Source organism: Amblyraja radiata, chromosome 4 (assembly GCF_010909765.2).
Source record: "Amblyraja radiata isolate CabotCenter1 chromosome 4, sAmbRad1.1.pri, whole genome shotgun sequence".
Lineage (NCBI taxonomy): Eukaryota > Metazoa > Chordata > Chondrichthyes > Rajiformes > Rajidae > Amblyraja > Amblyraja radiata.
Genome location: NC_045959.1, coordinates 17,885,655 through 17,900,566, shown reverse-complemented (window position 1 = coordinate 17,900,566; position 14,912 = coordinate 17,885,655). Strand labels below are relative to the sequence as shown.

Here is a 14,912-nt window from a genome sequence, read left to right as displayed (position 1 = left end):
GCAGTAAAATGAAAAGTGGCAAATGCTCGCGGACTTTTGTGCAAAAAGACAAACAAACAACCAAACTATAAACACAATCACATATTCTTTTACATTTTAAATATTGTGGGCGGAAGGAAAAACGTTCAGTAAAGTTAGTCCCTCAGAGCAACCTCTTCTCTCCCTGAACTGTCTATAAGCATAAAGGGCAGCGTATTTAAAAAACAGAGGGATGTCCTGGTTTACCAGTCAGATAGACGAGTGCTGACACAGCCACGATGGTGATGGTGATGGTGGTGATGGTGGTGATGGTGGTGATGGTGATGGTGATGGTGATGGTGGTGGTGATGGTGGTGGTGATGGTGATGGTGGTGGTGATGGTGGTGGTGATGGTGATGGTGATGGTGATGGTGATGGTGGTGGTGATGGAGATGGTGTTGATGGTGTTGATGGTGGTGGTGAGCGCCGGCAACGCGCAGGCGCATCGGCAGCATTTAGGGCGGTCGGCTACCGACTACGCATGCGTAGTTCCCGGCGCCGTGCCTGCGCAGGCGCAGTGGGGCCAGGAATGCCCAGGGAGGGAGGGAGGGAGGGAGTGGGCGGAGCGGACCGGCCGGCAACGTTGCCCGGGTGATGACAGTTGCCCGCCGGTGGGGAAGTGGCTGCGCTGCCGGCCATTGTTGTCCGCGAGGACGCCGAGTCTTCAATGCGTTCACGATGCGGCCGTGAGACGTTCACCGAAGGCGACCAGCTCGGCTTTGTTTATTGCGGTGACTCCAAGCCCGAGGCCTACGGCAGCGAGCGGGCGGGGCCCACTGGATGGCTGAGATGAACGGCTCCAGGAAGCACATCTCCATTAGCGTCCCCGACCAGCCCGACACCATGTCCCCGCACATCAAGTCGGCCGATGAGCTGCGGGTGATCGGCTTCAACCTGAGCGACTTCTCCAGGCCCATGCAGTTTGTCATCTGCGTGGTCGGGGTCTTCGTTTTCTATCTCGTCTATGGATATATGCAGGTCATTGGCAAATTTAATCTACAGCCGCCGCATGCTGTTCCGCACAAGTCTGTGCCACGGTGTCACATGCCCGTGCCGATTGCGCCTGTTGCACTGCCTACTGTTGCATTGGCATTAATATCCCTTCTCTTGGTTCCCAGGAGCTCATTTTCTCACTGGAAGGTTTCAAACCCTTCGGTTGGTACCTAACTCTGGTGCAGTTTGCTTTCTATTCCACGTTCGGACTGATCGAGCTTCAATTTACGCAGGACAAGAGGAAGAGGTAATTGATTTGTAGTTATGCTCCTGTTTTGGTAATCCCCATTGCAGACATGAAATCTAAAAAGTAAACAACAGTCATTTAGAACCACGTAGTTGAGATTATTAAACCTGTTTGGCGTTTTGTGTAACATGGTAGTTCAAAATATTTTCAATCAAACATTTTTCATTCCAACACGGACTCGATGGGCCGAATAGACAATAGGTGCAGGAGTAGGCCATTTGGCCCTTCGATGTGATCATGGCTGATCATCCCCAATCAGTACCCCGTTCCTGCCTTCTCCCCATATCCCCTGACTCCGCTATTTTTAAGAGCCCTATCTAGTTCTCTCTTGAAAGCATCCAGAGAACATGCCTTCACCTGCCCTCTGAGGCAAGAATTCCACAGACTCACCACTCTCTGTAGAAAAAGTGTTTCCTCATCTCCGTTCTAAATGGCTTACTCCTTATTCTTAAACTGTGGCCCCTGGTTCTGGACTCCCCAACATCGGGAACATGTTTCCTGCCTCTAGTGTGTCCAAGCCCTTATCAATCTTATATGTTTCAATGAGATATCCTCTCATCCTTCTAAACTCCAGAGTGTACAAGCCCATCTGCTCCATTCTCTCAGCATATGTCAGGCCCGCCATCCCGGGAATTAACCTTGTAAACCTACACTGCACTCCCTCAATAGCAAGAATGTCCTTCCTCAAATTAGGAGACCAAAACTGCACACAATACTCCAGGTGTGGTCTCACTAGGGCCCTGTACAACTGCAGAAGGACCTATTTGCTCCTATATTCAAATCCTCTTGTGATAAAGGCCAACATGCCATTCGCTTTCTTCACTGCCTGCTGTACCTGCCTGCTGATGTACAAGGACCCCCAGATCCCGTTGTACTTCCCCTTTTCCCAACTTGACGCCATTTAGATAGTAATCTGCCTTCCTGTTTTTGCTACCAAAGTGGATAACCTCACATTTATCCGCATTAAACTTCATCTGCCATGCATCTGCCCACTCCCCCAACCTGTCCAAGTCACCCTGCATTCTCATAGCATCCTCCTCACAGTTCACACTGCCACCCAGCTTTGTGTCATCTGCAAATTTGCTAATGTTACTTTGAATCCCTTCATCCAAATCATTGATGTATATTGTAAATAGCTGCGGTTCCAGCACCGAGCCTTGCGGTACACCACTAGTCACTGCCTGCCATTCTGAAAGGGACCCGTTAATCCCAACTCTTTCTTTCCTGTCTGCCAACCATTTCTCTATCCATGTCAGCACTCTACCCCCAATACCATGTGCCCTCATTTTGCCCACTAATCTCCTATGTGGGACCTTATCAAATATCGAATAACGTCCTATCGCGCAGTTATTATTTTTGGTTCAGCAACATCCGGTGATTGGGTTATGTTCTTACATAATGCATGGACATCTTTCATATCTATGATGTTTTCACATCTATGATCAATGGGTGGTGAATTAAGTCATCATGTTTATTTGCCACATACACATACAGGATGTGCAGTAAAATGAAAGTGGCAATGCCTGCGGATTGTGCAATAACAACAGAACAATAGAACAAAGCCAATATTTACATTTTAGAATATTTTTTTTAAAAGACACAGCACACAGTAAATTAGTCTCTGGTGAGATAGGAGTTGACAAGCCTGATGGCCTGTGGGAAGAAACTCTGTCTCATCCTCTCCGTTTTCACAGTGTGACAGCGGAGGCGCTTGCCTGACCGTAGCTGCTGGAACAGTCCGTTGCTGGGGTCCCTCATATGTTGCTGGCTCTGGATCTGCACCTTCTGGTATATAGGCCCTGCAGGGGGGCGAGTGTAGTTCCCATAGTGCGTTCGGCCGAACGCATTACTCTGCAGAGCCTTCCTGTCCTGGGCAGAGCTGTTCCCAAACCAGATTGAGATGTTGCCGGACAAGATGGTTTCTACAGCCCCAGAGTAGAAGCACTGAAGGATCCTCGGAGAGACTGAATTTCCTCAGCTGCTTGAGGTGGTAAAGGCGCTGCCTTGCCTTACTCACCAGTGCGGCAGTGTGTGTTGTCCATGTCAGATCCTCTGTGATGTGGACTCCCAGGTATTTAAAGCTGCCCACCCTATCCACAGTAGTCCCATTTATCTCCAGTGGCGTGTACGTCCTCGGATGTTGAGCCCTTCTAAAGTCCACAATCAGCTCCTTAGTTTTCGTGACATTCAAGAGGAGGCTGTTGTCCTGACACCAGAGTGCCAGATCAGCCACCTCCTCCCGGTAGGCCTTTTCATCGTTATCGTAGATCAGGCCCACCACCACAGTGTCATCAGCAAACTTGATGATGGAGTTGGAGCTGAACCTGGCCACACAGTCATGTGTGTACAGGGAGTACAGTAGGGGGCTAAGGACGCAACCCTGGGGGGATCCTGTGCTCAGGGTGAGGAGGTTGGAGGTATGTCTCCCCATCTTGACCACCTGGAATGCATTGCCACAGACGGTGGAGGAGGTCATCCAAAGCTTCGTCTGAAATTGTTTTGAGTAGAATTTATGGCCTAATTATCGTTAAAAAGTTTAAAGTGGATAAACCAAAATGTTACCATTTCACACGGTAATTTTTGGTAGTAGCATTTGTGGACAATAAACATCATATAGTGATACAGTATGGAAACAGGCCCTTTGGCCCAACTTGCCCACACCGGCTAACATATATCCCAACTACACTGGTCCCACTAGACTGCATTTGGTCCATATCCCTCCAAACCTGTCCTATCCATGTGCCTGTCTAACTGTTTCTTAAACGTTGGGATAGTCCCAGCCTCAACTGCCTCATCTGGCAGCTTGTTCCATACACCCACCACCTTTTGTGTGAAAAAGTTACCTCTCAGATTCCTATTAAATCTTTTCCCTTTCACCAAGAACCTATGTCCTCTGGTCCTCAATTCCCCTACTCTGGTCAAGAGACTCTGTGCTTCCATTGCACATGAAATCCATTTTCAATAAGGTAATGTGCTGGTCATTAAAATTTAAGACAGATAATGATAATCAATTTGGTGCACATAAGAATATTGTGAGCTAGATGTGTTGTACTGCCGTTTAAAGCATTGAAACAACATTATAGATCACCCCAGCACCATAAAAGCTATATAATGATTGAGATCTCCATTTGCAAGATTCATGAAAAAATGTGTTTAGTTCTTGCATTTCCTTCCACAAATGTTTCCAGCTTTTTCTTTTTTAAATTTCCTTGGTAATGCAAAGATATGTCAATACTAACATAGTGTTCTCAATTCATCTATTGCAAGTTCTCACAGCGGCCAGCATTGATCCTCACAGGTGCAATGTCTGCAACCAGCATTTAATGAGACATGCCACAATACAAGCAATGCTTTTCCAGCCATATAGCAGGTCTGATGCTAAATAAATGATTTTGATCCATGGGCGTGAGAAGTTTTTTAGGCAGTGCCAGATACTATCTCAGTTCTTTTTAACCCGATACAGTGGATAACAGAATTCTGATTTGGACCACACTTAAATTGCACCTGAATTGCCTATAGCTTTTGCACTGACTTGGTCCATATCAGGAGAATTACAATTTAGACACGTACAATTAGTGGAAGGTCCAGAACAAGATCCAAAGCATCTGGCTAAATTAAATAAAAATTGGCTTGGCAATAGGAGACAGAGGTAGTGGTGGAAATATGTTTTCTGCTTGTAAATCTGTGACCAATGGTGTACCTCAGGGATTGGTGCTGGGACTATCAAGTTGATAGCAAACTTGCAGAAGACACAGAAATGTGTGGAGCTGTAGACAGTGAGGTAGGTTGGAAAATAGAACTTTATTTCAACATTTGTGAGTTGATATGTTTTGGGAAGTCTCACTAGGGTAGTAAATGTTCATGTCCTAAGGTTGTTGATTAACAGGGATTTGGGGTTTAAGTTCCATAGTTTCTTGAAAGTGGCAACAGGGGTAGATAGGATGGTAAATAAGGCATATGTCACGCACGCTTTCATTGGTCAGGGCACAGAATAGAAAAGCTGGAATGTTATGTTGCAATTTTACAAAACACTGGTTAAACTTCACTTGGAGTATTGTGCACAGCTCTGATTGCTACACTATAGGAAAGATGTGGTTGTGCTGAAATGAATGCAGGGGAGATTTCGCAAGATACTACCTGGAATGGAGGATTTTTGTTATGGAAACGATTGGAGGAACTGGACATGTTTTCCTGGAGTGATTGAGGCTGAAGGATGAACTAATAAGATACATTTAAAAAGATGAGGCATAATCACAATATTTTTCCATGGTAAGGGTATCGAAAGAAATTGGGCTCAAATTTATGGGAGACGAAAGAGTTTTCAAGAGGATTTGAGGGAATTTGTTGTTCAAATGAGTATGAGTGGAACACACTACCAGAGGATGTTGTGGAATCAGATACAATCACCGCGTTTAAGAGACAGTCACTTAAATAGGAAACGCATAACAATATTGGCCTGGAGCAAGCTTCTGGGATTAGTCTCAATGAGCAAAAGGGTCAGCATGAACATGGTGGGCAAAAAAAGCTATTTCTATGCTGTGCAATTCTTCATTTCTTTTATTGTGATCTTCCTGAGTTTTTTTGATCAGTTGCAAATGATATAAGGAACAGTCATAAGTCAGAGGGGATAAGAATAGAATTAGGCTATTCGGCCCATCAAGTCCACTCTGTCTTCAATCATGGCTGATCCACAGTGCCCTCCATAATGTTTAAGAATGAACTGCAGTTGCTGGTAAATCAAAGGTAGATACAAAATGCTGGAGTAACTCAGCGGGTTAGGCAGCCTCTATGGAGAGAAGGAATTGGCGATGTTTCGGATCGAGACCCTTCTTCAGACTCCATAATGTTTGGGACAAAGACCCATCATTTATTTATTTGCCTCTGTGCTACACAATTTGAGATTTGTAATAGACAAAAACACGCGTGGTTAAAGTGCACATTGTCAGATTTTAATAAAGGCCATTTTTATACATTTTGGTTTCACCATGTAGAAATTACAGTAGTGTTTAGGGCACCAAAATGTTTGGGACACTGCAATGTCATGTAAATGAAAGTAGTCATGTTTAGTATTTTGTTGCATATCCTTTGCATGCAATGACTGCACAAAGTCTGCAATTCTTGGACATCACCAGTTGCTGGGTGTCTTCTCTGGTGATGCTCTGCCAGGCTTGTATTGCAGCCATCTTTAGCTTACATAGAAACATAGAAAATAGGTGCAGGAGTAGGCCATTCGGCCCTACGAGCCTGCACCGCCATTCAATATGATCATGGCTGATCATCCAACTCAGTATCCTGTACCTGCCTTCTCTCCATACCCCCTGATCCCTTTAGCCGCAAGGGCCACATCTAACCCTCTTAAATATAGCCAATGAACTGGCCTCAACTACCTTCTGTGGCAGAGAATTCCAGAGATTCACCACTCTCTGTGTGAAAAATGTTTTCCTCATCTCGGTCCTAAAAGATTTCCCCCTTATCCTTAAATTGTGACCCCTTGTTCTGGACTTCCCCAACATCGGGAACAACCTTCCTGCATCTAGCCTGTCCAACCCCTTAAGAATTTTGTAAGCTTATGTTTGTTTTGGGAGCTAGTGCCCTTCAGTTTTCTCTTCAGCATATAAAAGGCATGCACAATTCGGTTCAGATCGGTGATTGATTTGGCCACTCAAGAATTGACAATTTTTTAGCTTTGAAAAACTTCTTTGTTGCTTTAGCAATATGTTTGGGATCATTATCTTGCTGTAGCATGAACCGCCAGCCAATGTTTTGAGGCATTTGTTTGAACTTGAGCAGATATGATGTGTCTATACACTTCAGAATTAATTATGCTACTACCATCAGCAGTTGTATCATCAATGAAGATAAGTGAGCCAGTACCTTCAGCAGCCATACACGCCTAGGCCATATCACCCCCACCACTGTGTTTCACAGATGAGGTGGTAAGCTTTGGATCTTGGGCAGTTCCTTCTCTCCTCCATACTTTGCTCTTGCCATCACACTGTTAATCTTCGTATCATCTGTCCACAAGACTTTTTTCCAGAACTGTGATTGCTCTTTTAAGTACTTCTTGGCAAACTGTAACCTGGCCATCCTATTTTTGCGACTAACTAAGTGTAGCCTCTGTATTTTTGTTCATGAAGTCTTCTGCGGACAGTGGTCACTGACAAATCCCCACCTGACTCCTGAAGAGTGTTTCTGATCTGTCGGACAGGTGTTTTGAGGTTTTTCTTTATCATAGAGAGAATTCTTCTGTCATCAGCTGTGGAGCTCTTCCTTGGCCTGCCAGTCCCTTTGCGATTAGTAAGCTCACCAGTGCTCTCTTTCTTCATAATGATGTTCCAAACAGTTGGTTTTGGTAAGCCTGATATTTGGCTGATGTCTCTAACAGTTTTATCTTTGTTTCTCAGTCTCATAATGGCTTCTTTCATTGGCACAATTTTGGCCCTCATGTTGATAAACAGCATTAAAAGTTTCCAAAGGTGATGGAAAGACTGGAGGAACGACTAGGTGCTGAGAGCTCTCTTATACCTGCGTTAAGGAGTTATTTAAACACACCTGAGCAATTACAAACACCTGTGAAGCTATGTATCCCAAACCCTATGGTGCCCTGAAATGGGGGGACTATGTATAGCCATAGAGGGAGTGCAGAGAAGGTTCACCAGACTGATTTCTGGGATGTCAGGACTTTCATATGAAGAAAGACTGGATAGACTTGGCTTATACTCGCTAGAATTTAGTAGATTGAGAGGGGATCTTATAGAAACGTACAAAATTCTTATGGGGTTGGACAGGCTAGATGCAGGAAGATTGTTCCCGATGTTGGGGAAGTCCAGGACAAGGGGTCACAGCTTAAGGATAAGGGGGAAATCCTTTAGGACCGAGATGAGAAGAAACTTTTTCACACAGAGAGTGGTGAATCTCTGGAACTCTCTGCCACAGAGGGTAGTTGAGGCCAGTTCATTGGCTATATTTAAGAGGGAGTTAGATGTGGCCCTTGTGGCTAAAGGGATCAGGGGGTATTGAGAGAAGGCAGGTACGGGATACTGAGTTGGATGATCAGCCATGATCATATTGAATGGCGGTGCAGGCTCGAAGGGCCGAATGGCCTACTCCTGCACCTATTTTCTATGTATCTATGTAAACGCAGCTGTAATTTCTACTTGGTGAAACCAAAATGTGTTAAAAAATACCCTTTCATAAAATCTGACAATGTGCACTTTAACCACATGTGATTCTTTATAAATCTCAAATTGTGCAGTACTGAGGCAAATAAATAAATGGTGGGTCTTTGTCCTGAACATTATGGAGAGCACTGTATCGCTCCCTCCTGACCCCATTCCCCTGCCTTCTCCTCATAACCTCTGACACCTGTATTAAAGGAAATTAGTAGCATTTTATTTTAAACATTAATTGCAGATATTTATGTTTTGGAAATCTATTGCATTTTGTGTTTATTATTATACATGCACTTAATTTCTTATAAAGCACCGTTGTGGCCTTGTGGATGTCAGTAGGTATATTTTCCTCAATAATCCAACTGGAGTCCCAAGGCCAAGATTCCTCAAACACGGGGAGAAGGCAGTAAGTTCAGGCAGTAAGGCCTGACCAGCGAGAGCATGCAGATACCTAGCGCAAACAATCATACAGCAACTCAAATTATGCTGCAATACTTTCAGCACTATCTGCCCGTCTGTAGACTGTAAGTCTCAAGGGACTCAGAATGTAATTAGAAGCAAACTATACTTAACCAAAGAAGAAGAAAACGCATTTATTACATTTTTTCCTTAATTTTCTATGTATTATACAGAGAGTGCTTAAATATGATCCAACTTTGTTAATTTTAATATTCACATTGTTTCAATTTGGTTCAATATTTGCACAAGACTGTTCACAATTAATTTCAAACATAAATAAAAGCAGGAATTGCGGGGGCACAGAGTTCCGATTGATACATAAAGTTTCAGATTCAGTAAGATCACTGGTAATTGCACCTCCATAGATATAACAAACTCATTAAGTCAGGACAAGCACTGCAAACCATGGCTCTGGTTGCACAGTCAGTCCACACTCTAGTCCGTATTTCCAATCTGCACTTTCCACTCCAGTTCTAACTCAACCTCTGGAGCCCAGCTCTGGACACATCAACCCGCATTTTAGATTCCGATTCCATCTGTGCTTCTGATGCAGACCCAGGACCAATCTCACAACATAGATGCCCTTTTAGTGCCTTTTGAGCAAATTTAAAATGATACCCGAGTTGGAACATGCAAGTGTGCAGTTCAGATCTAGTAAGCTAGCAGGTAACATGGACATAATGTACTTGCAATTAGAAATAAGACATTGGACTTGATTCAAACCTACAAAGCAATTGTAATAAAAAATGGAAACAAAAGCAATGAGTATGAACTTAAAATAAACAATGCAAAAGATAATATTTTATGATTAAGTGTGATTTATGTATTTGCAGATTTGAATATTTTACTGAAGCATTTTTAATTAAAGCCTGTGAACTGAAAATTACTATGGCATGACATTGTTCTTTTCCTATACTGTAATATTTAAACATGTTAAACAATCATCATTACATCGTTGAAAACATCAACAGGCACGGTGCCTTACAATGCTATGTACGACAGTGATCGCAACTTCTACTGAAGTGTGGATGGCCGTTGGCTCACTAGGAGCTCATCCGCCCTTTGACAGGTCTTGTTTTTGGTCCTGCTGGGGGTCCACAGCCCCCTCCTCACCTGGCAAACCAGGTTGGGGGAGACGGTTTAAGCAATGGTTACATATTATGGTTTACGAACAAAGTATATAAAATACCAGAATGTGTGCCTTATTTTACAGAATCCCTTGGAAAACGTATATGCTCATAGCATTTCTAACAGTGGGAACGATGGGTTTGTCAAATACTTCGCTGGGTTATCTGAATTATCCAACTCAAATAATCTTTAAATGCTGCAAGCTGATTCCTGTAATGATAGGAGGAGTCTTCATACAAGGTACACAAAAGGGTTGTAAATTCTAAAATATTACAGTTCCTCAAATGCAATGTTATCTAAGAGAATTTTTGTTGTCTTTTGAGTTTTAGTCCAGTTTACACAAGGGGAAAGTAAACTATTTTAACACATTCTTGTGAATGTGGACTTAGCAATTCTATGTGAACCTTTGAATTAAAATATCAATTATAGATATTTGTCAGATTAGTGGAGTTAATAGACAATTTTTGCTTACCACTGTAAAATAACTCTTGGATTTTATAACCTCTCATAGCAAGTTGTAAAATATATGGTGGGCCTTCATTTTAAATTTACACTGAAATCTGCTAGTTAAATAGATGAGTATTGTGAGGTGTTTTTGCAGATTCTAATATAACACATAATTGACAGTACACACCCTTCATCTTAACACGTCCATGCCAGCTTTTATGTCCATTAATACTAACCATATTTGCCCACTTTAGAACTGCATCCTTCTATGCCTTCCATAAGCCTGTCTAAATGTCTTGTGAATATCATCTTCTATTTGACACTACCACAACCGAATTTCAGATATTGACCACTTCCTGCATTTAAAAAAAAGACTTGTTCCTTTAAAATCCCCGTTAAAACGCATTTCTCTCAGCTTTAACCCGTGCCCTCCCTAGCAAGAGGGAAAAAAGATTCTGACTATTTACCCTATTTGTGCCTCATATGATTCTATATGCCTCATAATCTTATGTACCTGAAGCACATCACCTAGCAGCCTCCTTATATCCAGGGGAAACAAACCTAGCATAACCAGTCCCTCCCCATAACTAATGTCCTCCAATCTTGGCAACATTCCTTTGCACTTTTATATCTGATGGGGTAAATGAGACAGTGCAGGATAACATACAAGCCTCGGGAGATGAGCTACTGTTATGAAGGCTGATAATGAGAATGTTAGAGAATGTGGGTGGAAGTTGGAGCTGAAAGTAAGCTGTCTTTATCATGATCTAAATATTCATCATGAGTTGAAACTTTGCTAGCCTGTTGGCAAGACTGATTATCCAAAAGAACAAGCAAGCTTGAAAAAATATAAAGTTTCACAAAATGTTTCCTAGATAATAAAGTTTTTTTTAAATATAGTTATTGTGATTAACGCAGCAAAGTCTGCAAGTAACATTGAGTTAAATGATCTGCAAATTTTTAAGGAGTTACATGTTGGCAGGATGCCAGTAAAATATCTCTTGTGCATAGAGTGGAAAGATGCAACAGTTTTCAAAACTGTTTCTATCAACTTTTCCATTGATATATATTCTATACTTTAAGCTGGATAACACTTTACATACAATTAAAGTATCAATAGTTCAATCGTGCTTTATTTTTATCACATGTAACTGCACAATGAAATTCATTTTGCATATGTTACACATGTGGGCGCCACCATTTTTTGCGCCATCATTCAAAGTCCAGTGAACCCACATCCTCGGTGTACTGGAGCAGTTCCTGTGAATCAATTTCCCTCTCCTCTCCATGTCCGCCCATTTTTATGTCCCGGGGGCGCCTCCTGCAGCCTATCTTGAAGGCGCTGGAAGCATTACCCTACCGGCCCTTGCTCCTCGTGTCTGACTTCTCCAGCTCCCTCCTGGTTACGTCGTCTGCCAAGACTTTGGGCGGGTTCCCTGTCCCGCTGATCGACGAGCCTTCGGGCGAGGTCCAACCAACCAACGAGCTGATATATGGGAAATATTTTACAAAGGTGTGTTAAAAGTTGTTAGTATTATTAAATAGGCTGCATGATCAATTATTTTTTAAACTGATCCTTATCTCACATATTTTGTTTGTGTACTTATTAGATATTGGTTTTCTTATAAGTTTTATGATTCGAGGATTTTTTGTTACATAAAACAATGCACCAATGTACATTCTTCTGTCATCTGTGTAATCTGTTATATCTCTCCAACAGGAAAACGCTACAATTTTACAGATATATCTGCTGCGCTTTGCATGAGTTTTGGCCTGATTTGGTTCACTTTGGCTGATACCAAAGTGACACCTAACTTCAATTTCGTAGGTAAGGCTTATTAAAGAATACTTTTATTAATGACTTGACTCTTGCTGTTCTTTATATCACTTCTGACTATATTTTCCATCCAGGATGTCATAACGTTTGCTATTGAATAGTTGTGAACCTGTGTACAAAAGCAATTGGGTCTAATATAATCCATTTATATTTAGTAGCATCTTTTGAACTTAGTGCTATTGGCGAAACCCTTGAATTCCTTTCCGTCCAATTCTCATTATATCTACCATTATATATTTTCCTGCATAAATTAAAAAACTACTGTTTTAAATTCAATGTGTAATATGACACATATTTAAAGCAGTGATAGATAAACATTTATTATATAAACAAAATTAAGGCATGTAACAATTAATTTTCATGCAGATGATGTAAATGTTTATTTTTAATCCATATTTTTGATTGAAAAAATGAGCCAATTTATTATTGACTGAACCTTCCTGGTAGCTCTCTGGAATTTGGAGATTATTCAGGTAAACTGTTTTGATATAAGGAGTATTGTTTCATATGGTGAATACACAAGGTCAAGTGCCTTAGGGCAGATAAAATGGCTGATAGTCACTTCAGAGACTAAATTTCATTTCCTTACATACATTCACAACTATTTTTTGTATATCTGGGCACACCAAATAACACAGAAGCACCTTGATTTTCACTGACCAGCAGTTTCTTTGTTGGAGTAAAATGTCTTGACATTCATATAATCTTGACTACATCTCATTTGTTCTGGACAATTTTGCCCTGAGAAGCAAAAATTCTTTCTTCTTAGTGCAGTGGTGAAATAATAATGAAGTAAAAGTAGCCTTCTAGACAAAAGTCAGTTGAAGCAATAGAAACTGGTTAAACTAATGGGTTAGGGAATTGCAGTCACCCAGTGGTCAAGAGCACAACTGTGTAATGGCTTCTCCTTGAATTCTACACAGGACATATTAAGGCAGAAGCCCTTGTCTTTTGATGAACGACAAATTACAATAGCACCCTCTTTTTTCGGGGCTAACCTTGTTGAACAATCATGTATTGATCATCCAGCTTATGATCACATTGAGCGGTATTGGAAGTTCAATTGAGGTTTATCCCATTCCTCACTTCCAGCCAGACCGAGCCGGCGCTATAGGGGTGCTGAAGGCATGGCATGCAGGGCAGTGCTGCTCCCCACCATCATCACCATGATGATCCAGAAGGGCATGCTGGCCGAGGTGAACGTGCTGAGCGGCCACACGTACGGAGCCCACAGCCGGTCCCAAGGCGGCTCCAGCCCCAGCCGTGGGCAGCTCTGGAGGGAGGGGCGAGTTAGAGTTAGGGTTAGGCATTTTCCTCTCAGTGGAAGATGCCTTAGCCTTCCCCCAGCCTGGCACTGCCCTAGTCCCACTATGACCGTGACCCCCACTCTGCCCACTGGCAGTCAGTGGGGTTCAGTAAAAGGGGGAACGGAATATAATTCAGTAAACGGGGAAACGGAATATAATTATATATAACTCCAGTCATATTCACGTCATATTATATATATTATAGTATAATACTATACATATAGTATAATAATATATGGTTTAAATAGACCTCAGCTCCGAATTAGGCTCCCATAGAATAATTTGAGCATTGAGCACTAGATGGCGCTTATTTTTTCTATATATCAGTATCAGTATTTACTTTAATGTCATTTTAACTGAGTACTTACATACACAGATGAAACGAAAAAACTGTTTCTCAATCAGTTCCCATCAGTGCGGTTAATAAAAACAGAATAAATACATAGAGCTTTAAAAAATTTAAATTACCATATCTAAAAAATAGGCCAAAAATTAAAATAAAAACAGACATTCAGACCGAACAGTGGCTTTGCTTTGACAGGTGCCTAGCAGTCAAAGTATGGGTGAGGTTAAATGTGTTGGTGTACGATATATGGGGAGGGGACACAGTCCGTTATATAATTTTCTAATTAGCTTAATTAATTAGTGTGCAACTTTTGACACTAACGAGTTATGAATTCCTTCTCAATTATATTTTATTTAAATGTGTGCCAAATTTCAAGTAGATACCAGACATGGATCACAAAAGTTAAATTCTAGACACATTTTCGATGCTCGGCCAACAGCCTAAATGAGCAACTCAATGCTTCTGATTTATACTTAGCTCATTGGTTCTGATGCCCTGCATTGATTAAAACTTCCATCCTATGCTTTGCTTTAGAACAACCGTGAGTGCGATGTGGTTTTTATCACTGCGATGTGGCTTATATCCCCAAATTTGACAGCTTTTCAAGGACAGCTCATCTTCTCCAATGCATTTTGTCTATTTTTTTTTTTTAATTTGTCTTGCCTCTTCCCAAGCCAACAACTTAACATATCATTCTGCCTCTTTTGCCTCTGCAATGAGTACTTTATCATCCTGGTTAATTTAATTTCCCCTTCAGCCCCACCATCCTCTAACCATCCTAACCAACCAATCACTACCATCCTCTAACTTCGCTGTCCGCCCTTCATGTAAATTCAATTACCAATGCTCATGGCTAGTGACTCAACCTTGAGTCTGAATCATACAGCATGGAAACAGGCCCATCAGCCCAACTCGTCCATACAATCAAAACCTAAATTAGCCACATTTGGCCCATATC

General features: G+C 41.9%; 1 protein-coding gene across 2 annotated transcripts in view; it reads left to right on the top strand.

Annotated features, from left to right (window-relative positions):
* The first annotated feature begins 578 nt into the window (after positions 1 to 578).
* Positions 579 to 14,912, top strand: part of slc35b3 (solute carrier family 35 member B3) — a 39,743-nt gene continuing 25,409 nt past the window's right edge. For both annotated transcript variants that reach the window (XM_033019034.1, XM_033019033.1), the window contains exons 1-4: positions 579 to 996; positions 1,137 to 1,258; positions 10,103 to 10,257; positions 12,185 to 12,292. In XM_033019034.1, the coding sequence (XP_032874925.1) occupies positions 799 to 996; positions 1,137 to 1,258; positions 10,103 to 10,257; positions 12,185 to 12,292 (583 nt within the window). In that variant the 5' untranslated portion in view covers positions 579 to 798. The remainder of the gene's footprint in view (positions 997 to 1,136; positions 1,259 to 10,102; positions 10,258 to 12,184; positions 12,293 to 14,912) is intronic.